This window comes from Megascapheus bottae, chromosome 5 (assembly GCF_031878675.1).
Source record: "Megascapheus bottae isolate mThoBot1 chromosome 5, mThoBot2.hap1, whole genome shotgun sequence".
NCBI lineage: Eukaryota > Metazoa > Chordata > Mammalia > Rodentia > Geomyidae > Megascapheus > Megascapheus bottae.
In genome coordinates, this window is record NC_143513.1 from 4,292,341 (window position 1) to 4,315,988 (window position 23,648).

General features: G+C 38.5%; 1 protein-coding gene across 1 annotated transcript in view; it reads right to left on the reverse strand.

Annotated features, from left to right (window-relative positions):
* Vps41 (VPS41 subunit of HOPS complex) overlaps positions 1 to 22,431 on the reverse strand; it is a 111,345-nt gene extending 88,914 nt beyond the window's left edge. The window contains exons 1-3 of the mRNA XM_090333141.1: positions 22,339 to 22,431; positions 14,975 to 15,082; positions 8,646 to 8,723 (exon numbers count right to left, since the gene is read on the reverse strand). Of these exons, the coding sequence (XP_090189267.1) occupies positions 8,646 to 8,723; positions 14,975 to 15,082; positions 22,339 to 22,431 (279 nt within the window). The remainder of the gene's footprint in view (positions 1 to 8,645; positions 8,724 to 14,974; positions 15,083 to 22,338) is intronic.
* Between the last annotated feature and the right edge of the window lie 1,217 nt (positions 22,432 to 23,648).

Sequence of the window (23,648 nt, forward strand, 5' to 3'; positions counted from 1 at the left end):
AGCAGGTCCTGTCAGACCCATAGGAAAGAAGGGATTCTTTGCTTGAGGGCTTTTAGGTGTGCTAAAGATTCTTTCAATGAGAAGTCATTTCAATTTGACACCAGCCACATGATGAAGAAGCCACAAATACTCGAGCTGCTCTATGAAATAACGAGCACACACAGTTAACTCTCACAGAGATGAACACTCACGTGTCACTAATAATGGAGGCACACTGTGAGAGGTATTCTGTTAGGCAACTTCATGTCAGCTTCAACATTACAAAATCCACTTTGATAAACTAGGTTGGCTAGCATAGCTTCAAGAGATACAACCTTACAGGACCAAATAGCCTATGAAGTCCATCCTTAACTCAACTGTCCTCATGTGGCATATGGCTGCATTAAATCAGACAACTTTTATCAATTACTATCACTTTCAGCAAGTTTTATACTGCACACTGTGGAAATGAAGAAAAAGTATAAAAGATACTATCTTCGACAATCTAGCACTCTATGGGGAGAGTGAATTTAGGGAAATAACCTCAGTGGGCCAACTGTGCAAGTGGAGCCAGAAAAGATCAAGATATCTAAAACATAAAACAGGTGTAACTATTAGAAATGCAACTTAAGAAGCTAAAAAGACCATGAGAGTTTGGGGACTATCAAGGAGAGATAAGGAAGAAGTAAGATAAGCATTTTCTTTACTGAAACATGAAAAGATGGGTGACTCCTCAAACAACATTTATAGATCAATACATGGAACAGCAAAGTCTATTTATATTGGAGATAATTTTTTGATGTCAAAGAAGAAACAAAAGGTCAGGAGTGCGGAACAAATGGTGACCACATCCCAAAGTCCAGGGAGTGAAATAAAAGCATAATCATTCACAGAGAAGGAGCTGGACATAAAAATGTCCTTTGAAACCTAGTAGGGACATGACCTGGCAAAAATGTCTAGACATATAAGGAAGGGCTTCTGTGCACCACAAGAGGAGGTTGAGAGTGGATAGGAAAAAAAAAAAAATACACACCCTTATCCAGAACAGCTCATGCCGACTTTCCCTCAAAAGATATACAACTACTTGGCACCTGTTATACTACAACAATCCTTTAAGGTATGAGATTCTAAACTATGCATATTTTGTAAAATTCTCACAGCAATTTGATCCACATCATCTATTAGATCATCTCCATCAAAATATGCCACACTCTGGGACCAGGAGCAGTATTTCATAGGCAAAAAACATAGCACCTATCAAAAAAAGAGGAGAGGAGAGGGGAGGGGAGGGAAGAGAGAAGAGGGGAGGGTATAGGAGGGGAGGGGAGGAGAGGGGAAAACAAAAAAGAAAAATGGAGGCATGGCTCAATGTGAACACTTGAGACCCTGAACTCAAATCCTAGTACCAAGAGATGGAGAGATGAGGACTTAAACATAAATTTGCTTTTTGACCATTCTATAGGCTGGAAGTACCAGATGAGAATGCCAGTGTGGCTAGATTCTGATGGGAAGTCTTTTCCTAGCTTACAGACTGCAAAGTTTTGGGGCCTAAGGCCTAAGGGGTGCTCTTGAATGTCTCTTCTTATAAGGATACTAATCCTGTTAGGACCTCTGGCCCCTTTCATGAGCTTATCGTAACCCAGTACCTTCCAATGCCATCAAGGCATACAAGCAGGAATCATTAGAAAAATAGGGAAGCAGGGATTTTTTTTGGTTAAAGGGTAGATAGCTTTAAGTTTTTATATATGCTCCAAAGGCTCATTCAGAGAACAGTCACTCCCCAGGACTTGAACATAAGAATTAAGGAAAAGAGGAAGAGAATTCAGTGTATAGCAGATTGTGATATACAAATGGCAGTTCTAATACAATGAAGAACTGAGAAGTAAATGACACACAAGACAGCAATGGCTTCCAGAAAGGTTAAAGAGAAACAAAGCGTAACTATCAGTGTATGTCCATATATGCCTACTGGGTAAAAAGGAACCTCAGAGAAAGAAGAGGGAGAAGAGAGGCAGAGTAAGATAGGCGGTAACACCTTCAGTTACAAGTGACAGGATGAGGCCTAGAAGGTTCCTAGAATGTTGAAAACACACTGATTGATTAGGCTGAAAGGTAGGGAGGGTGACCAGAAACAAAGGCACCTCCTAGAAGAGTGAACTCTCCAGCAATCTTGTGAAAACTGATAGATATCTGGGTTTTTATCTTAATATAATCATGACTACAGTAGAAACTGCTACATTTAATCATAACACAAATAGGCACAACAACAAAAAATTCCCTGGTATTTATGAAGAGTCTTTAAGCCACCCCTTATTCTACAGATTACTACTGAATATGACCAACATAAAATGCCCCAAAGCTGATTTTTGTTGTTTTTTCTTTTCTTATGCTTTTGTCAACTGTTCATTTAAAAAGTATCTACCTAATGTCTCCTGCCATAGCATTTCAATCAACACTTTGGTTTGATTCAGTACAGTTCTATTGATCACTGCAATCCTAATAACATAAAACAATTTAAAGCATATGATACAATGCTCCAAAACATTACATAGAGCACATTAATTTCATCATTGGTAATTACTCAAAGTAAGTACTCTGTTAAGCTTAAATTAATTTGCTTAAAGAAAATAAATAATATTAAAGTTAACCATCTTAATTAATGACATTATCTGGGCATAATACCATATGGGAAGTTAAAGGGACTTTAGAAGTCAAGACAACCACTGTTTAAAAGAATTTCTTCTTCTTCTTCTTCTTCTTCTTCTTCTTCTTCTTCTTCTTCTTCTTCTTCTTCTTCTTCTGCTGCTGCTGCTGCTGCTGCTGCTGCTGCTGCTGCTGCTGCTGCTTCTTCTGCTTCTTCTGCTTCTTCTCCTCCTCCTCCTCTTCTTCTTCTCCTTCACCTTCTCCTTCTCCTCCTCCTCCTCCTCCTCCTCCTCCTCCTCCTCCTCCTCCTCCTCCTTCTTCTTCTCCTTCTCCTTCTTCTTCTTTATCAGTCCTAGGGCTTAAACTGAGGGCCTGAGCACTATCCCTGGGCTTTCTCAAGGTTAGAGCTCTACCATTTGAGCCACAACACCATTTCCAGCTTTTTCTATGAATGTGGTACCAAGGAATTGAACCTGGGTCTTTGTGCCTGCTAGGTAAGCACTCTATCACTAGGCCAAACTCCCAGCTCAAGAAGAATAGATCTTTTTTTTTTTTTGCCAGTCCTGGGCTTGAGCTCAGGGCCTGAGCACTGTCCTTGGACTTTCTCAAGGCTAGAGCTCTACCACTTGAGCCTCAGCACCACTTCCGACTTTTTTCTATATATGTGGTACCGAGGAATCGAACCCGGGTCTTCATGCATGCTAGGCAAGCACTTTAACCACTAGGCCAAACTCCCGGCCCCAAGAAGAATAGATCTTGATTGATATTATTACTATTATCTCTTAGTAACTTCAGGAATTGCATGTGATAAGCGAGGCATATTTTTCTGTTACTCTGAACTAAATAAAACTGAGCTTTATCAAGAAGTTATTTAACAGCTATGTCTAGACATAATCCCCAAAACAATTGTGATTACAACATTTTCATTAATGTATATGTGGGTATTTTTTTCAAACATAATACTGGAATTTGAATATCAAGATGCATAAGAAGGCATCACCTTTAGTGACACTCTTAGCAGCTCACAATAGGCAGCTGGATAACACACAATCTGCTTTATCGACCTTTTCTGTAACTGTAGATGAATATCCAGTCAGAGGACTAACCTCAGTCCCACAATTCATTGATATAAAGATCTCAGCACAGGACACCAACCCAGAAAACTGTGTGGTATATATGAGACTAATGAAAAGGCTTGCTGTAATAGACAAGCTTTGCTCAAAATCAACTGAAGGTACATGTATGGGTGTGTGTATACAGATTATTGATGTACAACTTTCATAGGATAATGTTCACAAACCTCATGTATAGTTCAATGATTCTAAAATATTTATTACATATTTATATATTTTTATATCTAGGAAAGCATCATAACACCATTTTCAGCAATACAGATTTCCATGTGCCCTTACCCAGGTGAGACTATTATTTGGCATCTATTATTAATCATAGCTTAGTTTTATCTTTCCTTAACCACCACAGAAACAGTTATCACACAACTGCACAGTGGTATCCGGCTTCTTGGACTTAACATTAAGTCTGTGAAATACAGTGATGCTGCTGTATGCATATGCTGATCATCTTTTATCTCCATCACAATCCATCTGTCTTTTCTACTACTAATGAACATTTGTGTTGCTTCTAGCGTGGGCTTGTGAATTAAGCCACTGGCTGCTAGTCTACCTTCTGTAAGTCTGGATAGACATATGTAGTCTATGCATTTTTCTTGACTATATACTTAGAAATGCAACTGCTGGTTCATTAGATAGCATATACTCAGCTATAGTAAGTTCTACCAAATAGCAGTTCTCCTGAAGTATTATTGAGAAAATAAATAACTTTAATCAACATGCAGAATCATTTGTTGAGATTTTTTTCTTCCCATATAGCACATATATTTAAAGGAAAGTTAGACTCTGATATAATGATTCTATCTCATCCCAAGTATCAGAATCACCTAGGAAATCTTGATGGCCCTGCCCTTTGTCAAAGGAAATCTACCAATCACTGAGACTTAGGAACTTATAAATCTGTTGCTATAATCAGAATTACCTGCAATAATGAAAGGAGAGAAAATTTAATTCTTGGGAGAATAAGGAAAGTTATGCAGTTATAAGGTATTCAGCCAATCTTAATTTGTTTCAATTATTCTTGAGAAGAAAATTAAAATCAGATTAATATTTTAATATTAATATTTTAAAAATTCTTGTTTCTAATCAATTTATATTCGACAAAGGAGCCAGAGATATACTGTGGAACAAACACAGCCTATTCAATGATTGGTGCTGGCAAAATTGGGCAGCCACATGCAGAAAACTAAAAATGGGTCCCAGCCTATTGCCATGCACAAGCATTAATTCAAAGTAGATCAAAGACCTCAATATCAGACCCGATACTCTGAAACTGCTACATGATAGAGTAGGAAAGACACTGGAATTCATAGGCGCAGGCAAAAACTTTCTGTCCCTGTCCCAGGGTCACAACAGATTGGAGAGAGACTTGACAAATGGGACTACCTAAAAATAAAAAGTTTCTGCACAAAGGCATAGCTACTCAAGTAGAAAGACATCCAACCAACTGGGGGAAAATATTTACCAATAATACATCAGACAAATGCTTAATATCCAATATCTACAAGGAACTCAAGAAACTAATCCCCCCCCCAAGCCCAACAAACCAATCACTAAATGGGCAAGGGAACTAAAGAGACACTTATCAAAAGAAGAGGTTAAAATGGCAGAAAAACATGAGAAAATGTTCATCATCCATGGTCATAAAGGAAATGCAAATAAAAACAATCCTAAGATACTACCTTACCACAATTAGAACGGCAAATATCCTGAACTGAGATGACAAATGCTGGTGGGGTTGTAGAGAAAAAGGAACACTACTGCACTGCTCATGGGAATGTAAACTAGTTCAGCCACTTTGGAGGGCAGTTTGGAGGTTTCTTAAAAAAACTGAAAATAGGCCTTCCCTACAATCCTACCATACCACTCCTGGACATCTACACTGAGCATCATAACCCAGGATATGATAAGGATACCTGCTCTGCCATGTTCATCTCTGCACTATTCACAATACACAAGCGATAGAAACAACCTAGATGCCCGCCTGCAGATGAAGGGATACAAAAAATATGATATATATGTATATATGTATATATATATATATATATATACACACATACACACACACACACACACACACACACACACACACACACACACACACCATGGAATTCTACACAGCCAACAGATAAGATAAAATAATGGCATTTGCAGGGAAGTGGATGAATCTAGAGCAAGTCATGTTGAATGAGAAAAGTCAAGACCAAAGGAAGAAAAGGTGCATGGTATCCTTAATATGTGGATATTAGATCCAAACAGTACAAAAGAGCGATGACTCAATATTTGGGCACCCAAGGCTATGGATATGGTCTTGGAGATATAAACATAACCACATAGACATAAAAATCTATGATGGGCTATAATGTTTTCTTACATATATTAATATGTAATGTATCTATGATATACAAACCCTCAGCTTAATTTTATTTATTTATTTATTTATTTATTTATTTATTTATTTATTTATGCATGCCAGTCCTGGGCCTTGAATTCAGGGTCTGGGCACTGTCCTTGGACTTTCTCAAGGCTAGAGCTCTACCATTTGAGCCACAGCACCATTTCTGGCTTTTTTCTATGTATGTGGTATTGAGGTCTTCGTGCATGTTAGGCAAGCACTCTACCACTAGGCTACACTCCCAGCTCATCTCAGCTTAATTTTAATTATGTTCTAAAATCTATGTGCCAGGGACCGTATACAGATTCCCTTCCTGAATACTTATTTGTTAAACATGACATTTGAAATATGATGTGAAAATCAGCATTAATATAATCTTAAATAAATTCTTGTTTCTGCTGAGTATGGTGGTATTCATCTGTCATTCCAAAATTTGCAGACTATCCAGTCTGTGAGGAATGTACACAAGGATAACAAATTGGAGGTCAGGCTAGGCTACAGAGTAAGTCTGAGGATAGCCTGGGCTATACAACAAGACCCTGTTTCAAAAAATAAATGAAAATAAAGTGAAGTCCTGTTTCTCTCTCATTGTGTTTCTAATGAAAGTTCTGATTCAATGCGGCAGTCATTACATTCTAAGAAAACTGGCAAAGTCAAGACATAATGATGCTTTTAGCACTGACAGAATTCCTTTCGAAGAGGGATGATCCAGAGCTAACAAAAATGACCACCTCATGTCAAACAGGAAAGAATAATGAAAAAATATCTCATCATAGACGAGATGAGGTTGAGACTTCTTTTTTAAAAAAGACAGTGACAATCTGAAATTTGTTACCTGAAGTCATTTCTCAGCTGGACTGAGGCAGCATACCTCTGTAATACTAGCTACTTAGAAGGCTGAGACCCAGAGGTCACAGTTCAAAGCTAGCCCAAGCATGAAAGTCTACAAAATTTCATCTCCAAAAACCCAGCAAACTGCCAGCTAAAGGCATGGCTCAAGGGTAGAGTGCCAACAACACAAGCAAGAAAGCAAGCTGAGCCAGCATGACATCCCATGTATTAAAAAAGAAAAAAAAAGAAAGAAAGAAAAGGAAAAGAAACAAAGTGAAATGAGGAGACACGTATAACAGCATAATTTTAAAAGAATACACACAAGAATATCTAAGTGTCCTACTTAAAGTCAACAGGAGTCAGGCACAGTTTACTAACTTAATGGATACAGGTGAATGGACGGCAACTGCAAGAACAAATGCTTAGGTCACCAACATGCATTCTAGTGTCTAGGAGGTGAAGAAGGGAGACCACAAGTCGATTCCTCTTGCCTGACAGAGATGCTAAAGCAAATGAAGTGCCCACAGCTGTTCTGATGGATCAGGGTGATTAGAGTATACACTTCACTTTCTGGGCTGCTCCAACGATTCTGTCATCTTCCTGTGGATCCATTTCTTTCCAGCGAAACAAGGCATCCCTTAGGTTTCATACACAATGTGTCAGCTTTAGAAGCTACAGTTTCCTTTGTAAACTACACCAGTAAGTTATGATGAATCTTGGAACACACGCTGAGGTTTTCAATGATCCCAAATGTTCATGTTCACAGAAAAATGGAAACTCTTTACACTTTTATATCTTAAAGTTCAAAATTCAACTTTAAATTTAACATTTCCTTCCTCCTCAATGATTCTAAATCACAATTTAAAAAACTAAAAGCCTGATTATTTGCTTTTAATCAATGTAATCTCCTAAAAGGCCAAGCATCAAAATATTCACCCAAAATGTATTAGCTTTATATATTTTGAAGGGATCAACTGATCCAGTAAGGTGATCAATCAATTTTCAATTACAATCTGGCATCTCAATAAGATGACAAGGCATGTACTTTCAAGTGATTTTAGTCATCAAACGAGGGAGTCAATGAATTCCCAGAATAGTAAATCAGTACCATGAATCACAAACAAAAAACATTATTTCTTTCTTTTAATTACAATTCACCTAGATATTCTATAGAATTATAATTTTAAAAGAATACACATAGCATGGTAAATGGGCTACTTAAAAGTCTAATGGATGATTATAATTAAAGAATTTCAATTAAACAGTTATACAACTAGATTTTACATGGAATTTATAAATCTACATATATACACATACACACACAAGGTATTGGTTAAACTGTATCAATCTATACAGATATATAGATTATGTGTGTGTGTGCATGTGTATAGATTGTGTGTGGCTCCTTTAAGTTCATCTTTAAGTGTGTTCATATATATTCAGCACTCTCATTTATTTGATAGACAGTATATTAACAAATTTATTGTAATTAATAGAAGGGTTACATTATATTCACCAGATAGAGTGTGCATTACTTCACATACATTGATAACCTTTCTCATGTCTTGGTCCCCATTTCCCTCCCACCGCTCCTAACCCTAGTATTGTATAGCACAAATTTTCAACATGTAGTTTAACACATCCATTGCGTTCCAGCACATACTTACCACATCAAACTTCTGAGTGATGTTTCCCTGGACGTCAAGTAAATAAACCTTGCCATAATGTGTGCCCAGTGCCAAAAACTGTGGAAAGAAGAGAGGGGCCAGTTAATCAATGCTATCCTTAGGAATACAGAATCTCTAATAAAATCCCTTTGAAAGTGAAGACACTTAATGTGTAAATGATCTGCAGTATCTCAGAGATATTCATTCCTTGGAGAAGGCTTGTTTCTGGCTTCAGGGAAATGACAGAACAGGACCTATTTTATTGTGATAGTGCAAGCTAGCTGTCAGAATGACTCATGAGGACCCTCATCTACTGACAGCTAATAGTGTGTATGCAGTCTGTACACAATGCCTGACGGCTGAGGCAGTAAATTAAAAATGCAGCTTGGAAAGCAAAACCAACCTACAGTTGAACAAAAGTCAGAGGGGAATGATTAAGAAACTCCCTCTAATTTTTGGCAAATGTATAAATCTATGTTATCATGTAAGTTCAACACAAGAAAAATGCATACAAACAGCACAGTATTATTTTCTGAGTGGATAAGCTCTGCCATATTGAAGAATGAATCCCTCAGATGTACCTGTACTGTTACTTAGCTTTAGGACACCTTCATAAAAGTTACCATATAATACTCAGTATAAATGTTATATTCTGATGCAAAAAAAACCACACCTCCTTTTCTGTCACTAAATAACTATTGAGCTACATATTCATTTTATGAGATAACTCCCATGGTTTCATTACTCGTCAGGCTGATCCTAAACCAGAAGCTTGAGGACCACCTGAAATATGACAAGAGCTTTTTCTTCCTTTTTATTTCTTGAAGCATTGCTCAAATAGTCCAGAATTTGCAGCATTTCATTGCATGTGAGCATGCTTCATTGCAACCTATAATGAAATGCTCAAAATTACTGGCACTACTAAGCATTTCAGTCAAGCAGCACAATCTAAAAAAAAAAAAATAGTAATAATAACCTTAGAAAAAGTCAAGATTTAAAAGGATTTATCAAAATGGAATTGCTTAAGATGAAATTTCAGTTCAGGCACTTAAAATCTGAAGCTACATTAAAGAGTAGCCACAAAAAGGGAAAGAAGGGGCTCATTAGAAATTCCTCCCTGCAATGTCTTTCACTCCTGCAAGGTTGCCTTTTTTCAGGAAGAAAAAAGTCCCCCGGGGAAGAAAATCAATACTGGTTAATAAAACATCAGGTGTGCAGACATAACTAGGTATGACGATTCTGCTGCACAGGCCTGCCTGAATGCACTGGGTGCCATGACGATTAGTCATCCAGGGCAGACAGCAAGCCTGGTCAAAACAGGATGCTCGGGCCCTGGAAGGGAAAGGGGTAGAGGTAAATCTGGAGGGAAATTAGTCTGGATATGTAAATCCAACAGGACTGGCTCCTCCAAAGCAAATCACAACTAGAGGACCCAAAAGGTTGTAATTTTATCTCTACAGTGACACTCTCACAATATTTAAATAGAAAAACATCACATAAAATACTAACTAAAAACACATGATACGCTACGCTATGGCTCTCTGTGGTAAAAAGAATGCGTTATAAAACCTCACTGCACCCCAAGTATCTCACAGCATTGATTTTCCTCATAAATACTGCATTTACTTTGTTAGGAAACTAAGGGAGCTTGGATCCTTAAAATACTTTAACACTATGTCATTCTTGGATACCACTGTGAAGAACACTTTGAATTAATCTCATTTCATCTTATGAGAGATTTAAGGAGTCTATGTAGGGTGTTTACTCACATATTCCTTCTCTTTAACCTCCTCCAAATTACTCATTTTATTTACTTAATATTTAAGATAGAAGGAAAACAAAGTAATTTTTATTTCATACTTGTAAACTAAAGGTACAATTACTTTAGAATCTTTTAAATTCATTATGATTTTTATGATGAGTCCCCTTCTATTTAGAACGTTTAATCATAAATATTAGTTACGGCTACTCTTAGAAATAAGCAAGTAGGTGCTGTTCAAAGTAAGTAAATGAAATGATCATACATATGTAATAGCTTAAATTATGGTTGAGTTATATTCATGTACTAAAGCTTCTGACTCCTTAAAAACAAGAAGAAAATAGAAAATGTCAAACTGGCCATAAGAGACAGGACATTCAGTTTATATTTTTTTAGCATATAAATTATTTTTTGTTGTTTTTTATTTTATTTTTCATTGTTGGGATAATATATAGAGGAGTTACAGTTACATTCACTAGGTAGTAGGTGGCAGATTACTTCTCACACATTGATACCCCTTCTCATGTTTTTGTCCCCATATTCCTTTTTCATTCCCTCCCAATCATCTTGTTTTCCCCTTCCCTTTCCTTTTTTAAATAAACATATACACAATATACCAGGTAACAAACTCAGATACAGTAACAATATGAGATTAAACAAAGGGCAAAAAAAGAGAAGAGAAATAACATAGTACATTAAGAACAACAGTCACATAAAACTTTTGTTTTCATATCCTAGAGATCCTCAGTTTATATTTTAACTTTATTTTAGACTATAACTTTAAACCCTTCAGATTTTATTCTTCTAGCCATTAACTTGCATTTGTTGAATCATATGCATTTCTTTGTGGATCCTGAATGTACTTAAAAGTCTAGGCTGAGCAACAAATAAATACAACTGCATTGGTCCCTTAAGTGTTTGATTACAGAAACTTGATTGCTTTATAAACTCTCAGATTGGGCCTCCAGGAACATGCTTTCACTCTGCAAGGCTGGACTGCATGCAGGAAAACTACAGAAGAGGTAGTAACCCCATAACATCATCTCCATCCTCCCAGTGTGTGACAGTATTCCAAGTATTAGAACAGGGATGGTCTTCAATTACACATGAGGAAACAAGTTCTGGCAATTGATGAGACTGGCCTGGAGACAGTCCAGGGTTAGGGACAGAATTAAAAACTGAACTATAGGCTTGAGGTATAGCTCATTGGTGGCAGAACATTTTGCCTTGCATGTACAACGCCCTAGATTCATCCATAGCACTGCAAAAATAAAATTAAAAACTAAAACACTTTCAACTGGATCAGAATCCTCTTAACAGAAACATGAACCTTAGAAATTCAGAATACTTGTGCTAAGCTGGGCACAGTGGCTCACGCCTATAATCCTAGCTATTCAGGAGGCTGAGATCTGAGGATAGAGGTTCAAAGCCAGCCTAGGCACAAAAGGACTTGAGACTCTTATCTCCAATTAACCTCTAGAAAATGAGCTGAAGAGCTCAAGGACAGTGCCCAGGCCAAGTTCAAGCCTCACCTCCCACCCACATACACAAAAGAATGCATGTCCAAAAGTCAACACTGATTTTCCCTTTTTTCAGGCTCTCTGTCCAACTTAAGTATGGTGTAAATGAGGCAACCATTTCCCATGTTATACTTTGGTAGATGACGAAAATCATATACAGGTAACCAGGAGATGGGATGGGTTTAAAGATCAAAAATGAGAATCATAAGAGATGTCCCTATTTACCAAGCACATACAGAAGGTGAGGGCCACCATCAGAGCAGAGGAGAAAGAAAATGGAGGAGTCTGCACGGGAAGGAAGGAGTCACCTTTGGGTTGGGTGACAAAGGAGATGGCGAAGCTACCACATGGATGCAGATTAAGCAGTAGAAGCAAACTGAAGAGGAAAATAAGATGAACTCATTACAGATACAGGCATGCAGAGACTCACGTGAGGAGAACAAAAGATAGAAATGTTTAGGAGGCATCTGGATAGATACACACAGCATTCTGTTGAGGGTCAGCATGTGTGTAGTGATAAAAATCATGGGGTTTAATGTGAAGTGAAAGAAGTGCAAATCAAAAAGAAATGTGGGATGATGGCAGATCTAGCATGCCAGGGAAAGGCGGAGGTAAAGGAAAGTGAGAGACGAAGGAGGGAAAAAAAGAGGGGAAGAAAGAAAAACAGGGAACATGACATTATCAAGAAAGTTAAAAAAGACACTGTTATGGTGATTAAGTTTTCAAAGTGGTGATATCCACAACTGCTGAGTGGATGGACAAAATTGGTACATCCTATGAGTTCTGAATACAATTTCAGCAATAAAATGAAATGAGCCAGGTGCTAGTGGCTCACACTTGCAATCCTAATTATTTAGAAGGCTGAGATCTAAGGATTGTGGTTCAAAACTAATCTGGGGGGCTGAGAGTTTGGCCTGGTGGTAGAGTGCTTGCCTAGCATATACAAAGACCTGGATTCGATATCTCAGTACCACATACACAGGAAAAAAAGCCAGAAGTGGTGCTGTGGTTCAACTGGTAGAGCTCTAGCTTTCAGGAAAAACCCAAAGATAGTGCTCAGGCCCTGAGTTCAGTCCCCACGACTTGCAAAAAAATAATAATAATAAAATAGAAAAATAACCTGGGCAGGAAGACTATGAGACTCTTATCTCCAATTAACTATCTCAAACGCCAGAAGTGAAGCTACTGCTCAGTTGGTAGAACACTCACCCTGAGCAAAGCAACAAAACAAAACAAACAAAACAAAACAAAAAAACCTCTCAAGGACAGCACCCAGGCCCTGAGTTCAAGCTCCAAAAAAAAAAAAAAAAAAAAAAAAAAAAAGGCAAAGAAGAAAAGAAATAAAGCCAGGCACCAGAGGCCAAATACCATGTAACTTTATGTACCAATTGGCAAGTCTATAGAGACAGAAAGTAAACTGGTTAAGTCTGGTGTATCCCATACACAGAAAGTACTTCTAGGAGAGAAGGAAGGAAATGAGATAAAGCTTAAAACAAACTTGGACAAATCTATCCCTGAAGGAGAAGGAGGAAACTTCTGTGGGTAAAGATGGGTGTGGATCTATACAGATGGAAAGGGGGAAGGAAATGATCCTGACTCATAGTTCCAATATTCATGAAGAGAAATGACATTTTTGAAAATGGAGTACATGCTGGAACTCCAGCACAGCACTCAAGCTGAGACAAGAGGGTGGTAAGTCTGAGGCCAACTGGGCTACCTAATGAGACCTTATCTTAGAGAAAGAATGTTATTGAGGCTTATAGGACTGACAAAGAATGAGTAAACCAGGGAAATTTGAAGGGAGAAATTTACCTGGCACACCACAACATGGCTGCCTGGGTTATGACAGCAGTAGCTCAGAGTTGAGTATGGTTGTCCGGCACAATGAAAAGACAGAGAGGTAAGGTAGTTCACATAGACGTGAACAGACAGTTTGAACAAAAGTTTAAATGAATTTGAAAGAAGATACTTAAGATCTGGCAAGTGATATCATCCAGAGTGGCCTTAGAGTAGAAAATCAGACAGGGAAGAGGTGAAGATCACTGACATTAAATGAGGCCGAAGAACTGCAAGGCCAATCTTCATTGAGTGAAGGGAAGTATCAGGAAACCCAGGTATGGAAGCAATAGGAAGGGCTTGACACAGTGCTGTTTGCAGTCAAAGGGCAGAGCCTCCAGGATTGGTTTCTGATAAACGAGAGGCCAGATCTTTGATTGAAGTACTCTGAAAAGGATTCTGCTTACAATGGAACAAAATCTGAAGTAAAAATGAATGATTATCTAAAGAGGAAGGACAGAATGATGTAACACAGCATCAAGCCAGCTGGTGGATCCCAGGGGAAAGTGGCCTTCTGTGGAAGGAAAACAGAGAGCAATGGCTGAAACTCCAGAGCCTCCACTGTGATGACCACAACACCTACAGTTCTGGTCTAAAAAAGGCTAGCCTGGATTCTGATAGGGGGACTGTTGCCATAGCAAGGAAGGACCAAGATATAGGTAGACATATTCATTGTTTAATATATAGTTAACATGTAGTCCCAAGATCAAGAATGTAATCTCTCCTACCCTCATGAAAGCACTGAGGCCCACAGTGTCTTGAACATAATACTTACAATGTAAGAAATTAAGTGATGGGTTCCCAAATTCAGATAATCTTTCACAACAATCACTACCTAAAGTCAACTTGATATGGCATTAGGATGCACTGTGTGGAATGTACTTGGGTAAATATATGGGCATAAGTATTTTCAATAGTCTGGGGGGTGGGAGGAGGGTAATGGGTACCAAGACATGTGAAAGGGTATCAATGTATATGAATTAATGCACCTTCTATCTGGCAAATATCATGTAACCCTTTTATTAATTACAATAAAAAATATTTTCAATAGTCTGTTTCATTTTTATTGGAATGGGAGGAGAGGGAAAAGGGCAGGGGAATATAATTTCATTCAAAATACAATAGAACATGGCACATATACACACAAACATCAGGAGCACTGAAACTCTTAAGTACAGAGTAAAAACAAGAATGCTTGGAAAGTGTCAACTTGCCTTGTCATGGACGGTCATACAGCTGGCTGCATCTTTCTGAAGAATTTCAGTCACTCCATTGGACAGCCTTTCATACTTCAGCTTTGGTTCCTCTTCACTCTCTTCTTCCTGCATGAAAAGCACAGAAAAATGATTATCACTGTGGTGTTTTAAAAAACTCATTAACGACACCTCTTAAAGGGCAACAAGAAATGGTTTTTCACCCAAACCGATATCAATAACTATAGCCAAAGGCAGTTCTCTTAAAATCTCACAGTATTGTAGGCACTATGTAAGATGAAAATACAATCATGAGAAGACTTAACTCAAGTCAAAGTATCTTCTCTGAAGATGCACACTCAAAAGGCTGGCCAGATAGTGCCAGCTGTTGGTGAAGGCTCTAGTTCCCTGCTGGTAGGCCTTTCCATAGATTTGTTTATGTATTCTCAGACAAAGACATACAAGACTCTCCTCCTCTAACCACCCAAAAGAGTGACCCAATAGAGAACAAAACAAAAGCCTTATGCTCTAGCCTGAGACTACACACTTCATTTCTAGGTTAATGTATTGATCCTAGAGGTCAGCCGTGATTCCAATATGTGAGAGAAGGACACAAGGACATGAATAGGTTATCTAGCTAAAAAAACAGTAGTAAAACATTAGAAACAATAAACCTAATTTTTATAAATCATTATTCCATAAACAGTGATAAATCAAATCCAAGGACACAAAAGCTATTAGCTACTTAGTAATAGTATTACAATCAAAGGTAGTATATCTATATTAACTTTCTAGTAATATTTTAAGAACTAATAACAACAAAAGTAAGGATGCTTTAAGTTTCAATTTTTAAAAGATATGATGACCCAAGAACCAGTTACATCCCAAACCAAAATAAGAATCACTCATAGGGCCGGAGTTTGGCCCAGTGGTTGAGTGCTTGCCTATCATGCATGAAGACCAGGGTTTGATTCCTTGGTACCACATACATAATAAAGCCAGAAATGGTGCTGTGGCTCATGTGGCAGAGCTCTAGCCTTGAGAAAGCCCAAGGACAGTGCTCAGGCCCTCAGTTCAAGCAAAAATAGAGAGGAAGAGAATAGGAGGAAGAAGAGGAGGAGGAGGAAGTGGAGGAGGAAGACGGGGAGGAGGAAGAGGAGAAGGAGAAGAAGAAGAGGAAGAAGGAGAAGGAGGAGGAGGAGGAGGAGGAGGAGGAGGAGGAGGAGGAGAACAATCCTGAAAAAAAAAAAAACACTTTTACTTATATATCTTCAGGGAAGAAGTAGAAAATACCACAAAATTAACGTAAGTAACACAGAAGATGTGTGCATTCTGTAGTCAATGTGTTAAATACAAATTAAATCCCCAGCAATGGGCTCTATAATAAGATGCCACATGTTGCTCAAGTCTGGACATCAAATGTGCATCCATTGTGAAGTTAATTCTAGCCTCTTGACTATTTTGCATAAAAGCACTCATCCACGGACCATTAGATAAAGTTACCAGAAATAAGGTTTGCCTGTCTTATTTATAAGTGAAAGGCAAAATAATTTCTCACATAAATATACAAAAATAAATACTTTCACAACACAGTTCACTGAAGCATTCGTGCAAGGTTTGAAAAACCATAAATGAAATGAAAACTCCAATATTAGGCACCTGATGTACCATTTCACACTTTTCTTTTATGTTAAGTTAAAAGCAGGCTAAAGGTGAGTTTTTGAGATTTTTTTTTCCCCTCCATGCCACAAACAAAGAAAATAGCAAGTGGCTCCAAAATACAATTTGCAGAGGTTATTCTGCCGCTGCAGACTCGATATCACATTTTATATAAAATAACACTTAAAAAATCAGACAGATTTAATATAGGTTCACTTTAATTTAAAAAAAATTTAAACAGAAGAAAGACCTTCATGCAGTTTGAACTACCATGGTAAACAACCCAGTGTTAATAAAAAGCAAATCAATAATTTTTGTTAAATTTTAATAATCTTACAAACCTACAAATAAAACCATCAACGGTCTGAGTTGAGATGACAGCTAACGGCGTTACTATGACAACCCAGTGGAACAGAACAAGTCCTGACTTGCAGCTAAGAGAAGATATGAGCGGAGTGACATTTACCCACGCAAGGAAACCTTGCAGCTTTCCTTTCAGAAGATCAATTCCTCAACGAACATGGATTTTCACTAAGTGTATAGCACTTTTAATTAAAGACAAATTCTTTAAATGCCCTATAAAATTCTAGAACACTACCTGAAAATAAATGTCATATCATGACCACTCGTTTGAATTTAATGGGGGGGGGGGGGTATCAGTTAATGACTTTTGTGGAAAAACTGTTCGGTAGTTTGTAACTTTGGTTTATTTGTTCCCTTGGACGAAATTTCCAGGAAACCCTGCTGCTGAAGGTGGGCTTTTCTACCATCAAAAATACAAAGTCATTTAAAATTTGTATGTGCACATGTATGTTTAGCCAATGGTTTTCACATTCCTCATCCTATTTCAATATTATCAGCACCTTTCATCCACACATTCTCATTTTTGATACAGAAGTTGCAGTTCAATAAGAACTTGAATTTTAACTCAAAGTATCAACATAAATGCTAGAGGCTCTGACAGGAAAACCCTAATCTGTACTACTGCTGCTACTATTCATCCAGTATTTGTTTCTGGATACCATTTCTTCATTAAAATTCAGTTTTGCTTGGTTTTGACAAAATAAAAGGGTACTAGCTGCTCTGAAGAAAAAAAAAAGAGCTACCATATCAAGAACACACAAGGCCAGGGGAGGGACAACAGTGGAGGTGACCACTGCTGGACAGTCCACCGCCTCTCAGGGGAGATGGCCTTTCCCCAACCAGCTTCCTATTCAAGAAACACCTGGACTAAAGCATCAGCCATTTTAATCATGAGTGGTTTGCTTGCTTTTGCGCCATCAAGTACATCTGACCAGGGGCAAATCCTTTTAATAAATATCCAATGTTCTGAAAGCTCCATACAATAGGGAGACAATAACATCCTCAAAAGAAATTCTCGTTGTTTTAAAACAAAGTTTTCATGCAGTTTGAACTTCCACAAAAAAAACTGTTAATAAAAAGCAAATCAATAATCAAGCATGGGTCTGAAGATATAAAATAAAGGCTTGCTTCCTCTAGGACATTCTCTCTAAAAGTCTAATTACCTCCAAGAGAACTGAAATACTCAAAATCAGTCAATCTTACACATTTAATAGAACAAAACAATAGAAAAAAATAGCTATCAAAATGGAATGTTAAGCATTTGAAATTTAGAGAATTTGCATTTTAAAAATTCTCTTTCACTACAAGTAATCCATTTCATTAAAGCCCTATGATATAAATTCTTTTTTCCTCTCCTTTTTAATGGAAATGGAGATCCATCATGAGGATTTAAACTCAGAGCCACATATCTACAGGTGCTCTACCACTTGAGCCACATCCCAACTTGATTTTTCCTTTAGTTATTATTCAGGTAGAGTTTCATATTTTCCTGGGATCTGCCTCAGATCAAGATCCTTCCACTTATTGCTTCCCCTAGGGAGGGACTTCAGACATGCACTACTATATCCAGCTGATTGAGACTGTGACCTCAGTAAGTTTTTGGTTAGGCTGACGTTGAACCAAGATCCTCCATAATAGCTGGGACTGCAGCTTTGAAACACAGCACTAGGCTTGCTGGTTACGACAAAGTCTCACTAACATTTTCTTCAGGATGGCCTCAAATCATGATCTCTACCTTCCAACAAAATATTTCTTTTCAGTTACCATTTATTAGAGAAGGCAGAGGAAGAACAGAAAAAATGAAAAATAATTCCAGTATAAACAAAAGTAAATTTAATGGATAAATAAAAAGAATCCTGTAAGTCATTAAAGACACATACTTTGACACTCAAAAATTTAATGAAGGGCCAGGAACGTGGCCTAGTGGTAGAGTGCTCATCTAGCATGCATGAAGCCCTGGATTCAAGTCCTCAGACTAGAAGTGGCGCTATGGCTCAAGTGATAGAGCATTAACCTTGAGGAAAGCCCAAGGAGAGGCTCAGGCCCGGAGTTCAAGCCCCAGGACTGGCAAAAAAGAAAAAGAAAAAGGAACATAACAATATTTAAAGCAATAGCTCTAACCACTGCTGCTGGGTCTCATCTGGGTCTCATCAATAAAGACAACATGAGAAGAAGAAACTTATTTATTATGGAGTATATTATGGAGTATACATAATTATTTGAAACTATACTGTTATCATTAAATGTACATGTACAAAATATGTTAGCTTCAAATTCAGGATATTGAACCTGAACTTTTCTAGAAAGGGTAGAAGAGAACCCTGATGAGGGAAAAAGGGCCTGCAAGTAAGGCTCAGTGTGGATGAAGGACTAATGATCTGAGTGGCTTTCCGTTGCTGTAGCAGTGCCCCTCCCCAGTACACACTGTGTTCTTCCTTAAGAGGATAGCTGTGACTATTAGTAATTGTATGCTTCAGTTCTACCACAAAAAGATCACTTTATTTATACGAAAAGATGAGTATCTGGTGGAAAAGATGGCTTTACAGATCCTTCTGAAGTGTCAAAACATATCAAGAAAAGTACATAAGCAGGCTGAAAGAGTAACTTCTGGTTTCCATTAGGAACACAGGTATTATAGCTGCCTCAATGACCAAACTTTTAAAGAAAGTGACATGGAGATAATGGAATTCATCTCCACTCAAACTACAGTGGTAAAAGCTCCCAGGCTGCCTTTTGTGAGACTGCTGACAGCTATGTTCTTGCATTCTCTATGAATGCAAATGAACTCATTAAACTTGTAACTTCCAAGCAATGTTGCTATTAAGGAAAAATTATTAATTTTTTCAAGTGATGATGCTGAACAACCTACAGTGCACAGGACATCCCCACAGCAAAAACAATTATTCAGCCCAGAATGCCAATAGTGCCCAAGTTAGAATCCCTAATTAAGCAGAATTTCCTAAGAAAAAATATCACATGCACAGTTGGGTCTGTTAGAGAGGTCTTATGCTCCCATATCTTACGTAGGGAGCAGGAAATGTTTCTGCCCTTTTCCCTACTTTATAAGCTTGATATGTTAATAAATTCTTGATGAAACTTCAAAGAGAAACAAAAATTTTTTTTGGCCTGTCCTGGGGCCTCGAACTCTGGGCCTGGGTGCTGTCTCTGAACTTCCCTTTGCTCAAGGTAGAACTCTACCACTTGAACCACAGAACCACAGAACTAACTTCTTCTGAGTAGTTTGAGATAAGAGTCTCACAGACTTTCCTACCTACCCAGGATGGCTTTGAATCAGGATTCTTAGCTCTCAGCCTCCTGAGTAGCTAGGATTATAGGTATGAGCCACTGGTTCCAGCTTAAAAAAGAAAACATTTTTGTAAGTGTTTTTGTTTGTTTGTTTGTTTTTTGCCAGTCCTGGGCTTGAGCTCAGGGCCTGTGCAATGCCCTTGGACTTTCTCAAGGCTAGAGCTCTACCACTTGAGCCTCACCACCAGTTCTGGCTTTTTTCTATGTAGGTGGTATCGAGGAATGGATCCTGGGTCTTCGTGCAATGCTAGGCAAGCACTCTACCACTAGGCCAAACTCCCGGCCCCATTTTTGTAAGTGTTTTGAAGAATGACTAAATAGCAAGAGGAAATGTGCTCATGATGTCATTAGGTAAAAAGTAAGTCATAGCACTGGGAGTGTGGATTACTATAGTAGTAGAGTGCTTGCCTAGCATGTATAAAGCCCTGGGTTTGATTCCTTGGTACCAGTACCATATACACAGAGAAAGAGGAGATAGTGCTGTGGCTCAGGTGCTAGAGTGCTGGCCTTGAGTAGAAATGCTCAAAGACAGTGCCCAGGCCCTGAGTTCAAGCCCCAGGAGTGTCCCCTGCCCCAAGAAAGTCATAAAATCTGTTTTGCATGGTGGGTATGGGGCTTAAACTCAGCCTGGGTGCTGTCCCAGCTCAAGGCTACTGCCCCATCCTTGAGCCAAACCCCACTTCCCATTCTCTGGAGGTTAATGGGAGGCAAGAGTCTCAGGTCCTTTTGTGTCCTGGGTGCTTTGAACCTTGATCCTCAGATCTCAGCCTACTGAGTAGCTATGATTACAGGTGTGAGCCACCGCGCCCAGCATGATCCTATTTTTTGTTAAAAAATGGGAATGGAGTACTAAGAATAAACAGCACAATAATCAGTAACCTCCCTAAGCTTCAGCTTCTTCATTCCTAAGTGGGAAGGGATGATGACAGGCTCCTGATCACAGATCACTCTGACCATCACAGAGCAAATATAAACTATATTAGTAAGATATTATCCAATTTCCCAAATTTTCTGAAACCAATGTGTCATATTACAAAAATGTTATTTTTATAAAAATCCAAATAAATGCTATTCAACATCCTTCTCATAACTCTATCAATTGAACTAAGAGATCCCTATCTCTCAGAGCTGCTTTCCTCACTGTAGTAATACACTGAGAAAAGTGAGGAAAAGTAGAGCCTATAATAATTGGAGAGCTGCACTTAAGATTCACAAGATATGCAGTCTTCATAAACCCTGCTCTCTCCTTTGCCCATAGTACTAGAATTTCATGTTCAATTCAAGCAGGAAAAAGAATAAGGTGAAAGTTCCCATGCCCTAAGCCACATACCATAAACAGGATCAACTCTCATCATTTATTTTATATTGGGAAAGCGATAAGAATATAGAGAAGAGGGGGAAAAATGAGAAAAGCAAATAAGCTTTTCATTTCCTTGCAGCCATATGGAATAAACTCCCCAATCTCCAAGATATGCCATTCAGGTGGACAATTTCCGCCACTAAAGCCAACATAACCCTCTTTTCCTTTTTTCCCAATAGCTGGTGGTGATCACAGGGGCCTAAGAAGCAGGGTTTATGCCTTTTCATTGTTCAGAACTTCACCTAACAAAACAGTAGGTACCTAATAAGACCAGTGAAAACAAACATGTGGGGTAACAGCACACCAAGTTTGCTAAGCAGTTCTCCTAACACCTTCTCATTTAGCTTTGCACTCCAAATCAGTCTAGCATCAAGAATTTCCAAGCTCCTGTAAACCCTGTCAGGGGACACAGAGGGGTGGGAGGTGAGGGTGGAGGCAGGGCATCAAGACAGAAGAAAGGGGTAACAGTCAAGTGGGAATTATAGAAAGTTCACAAACATGCGGTTCTAGCATCTTCCAGCAGTACTAGCAAATTTCATATTCAGAAAAACGTATAGTTCTTTCTAATTTGCATGTTGTTATATGAATAAGGAAAATGTTCAGGTTCTTGAAATCATTATTAAGAAGATTTAAAGTTAGAACATAGGACTCCAAACACTCTTTTCACTTCCTAACTGAACAGACTCCTCTGTCATACACTGGCACTACTGTGCAGCCACGGGCCATGAACACAGCCAACTGACATTTCTAAAACCATCAGCAATGTCACCTTTCCTCCTTTTAATTCCATGATCCCAGAGCTTCTTTTATTTGTTTGGTTTGTTTTGGCTTGTACTCTTGCTGGACTTTTTCATTCTTACCAGGTATTCTACTACTTGAATCACATCTGTACTTCCAGCTTACTTTTTATTTGTTTTGTCTGTTTAATTGGAGTAAATGTCTCATAGATTTGTATGCCCAGGTTAACTTGGAATCTTGATCCTTAGATCACAACTTCTTGAGGAGCTAGGATAATAGGACTGAGAACCAGTGCCTGGCTTACCTCAGGTAACTAACAAAAAAATAGTTAAGATAACCACAGAATAAACTGAGAAAATGAACACCATCAAAGTACTACCAGTAAAAGCATTATGAATATGGAAAGAGCAAGACAGGTTCTGTCAAGAAAGACAATAAGCTGGCCCTTCCCCTCAATGAGAAAAGGGAGAGATCAGATGGTAGAAAACATTTCCCAAGTTGCCCCCTTGATGCAACTGAAGTCAGGAGGAAGAGTAAAGACCTTGCCTGGGGCCATAGCTGAAGTGATTCAGGTTCAACAGGTATGACACTGTGAGTCTTACCTGATTCCTGAGGTTCTCCAGCCCCAATTGCCAGGGTGAGGACTGGCCTGGCTGCATTTGCTCCTCAGCTCCTATGAGCCCAATCAGAACAGGAAATTCCCTCCCAGGTCCACCTTCTATGCAAATGCTCTAAAGGGAACTTCACAAGGCTCCAGAAGAGCCATGGCCCAATATCTCATCCTACAATAAAGGTATGTTCAAGGAAGTACTCAAATAACAGAAATAATCCAGGAGATGTTGTAAGAGACATGAGAAAAAATGGTCAAATGTCTTAATAAAATCTACTATTGTCATTTAATCCAAAAGAGGGCAGAAGCAGAAATGAAGATTAAAAACCACAGCTAGGTAAGTGAGGGAGGGAGGCTGCTTTATCCAAAGTTCAACTGGAATCCATCTCGAAGTCACAAAATAGCAGGGCATGGTGGTTCATGCATGTAATCCTAGCTATTCAGGAGGCTGAGATCTGAGGATCACAGTTCAAAGTTCTTGAGACTCTTATCTCCAGTTAACCACCAGAAGTGGCACTGTGACCTTGAGCTGTAGAGCTCAGGGACAACTCCCAGGCCAAGGAGTAGGGAGGTACCCTTGAGTAGAAGAGCTCAGGGACAGCACCCAGGTCCAGAGTACAAGCCCCATGACTGGGAAAAAAAAAAAGCCACAAAATAAT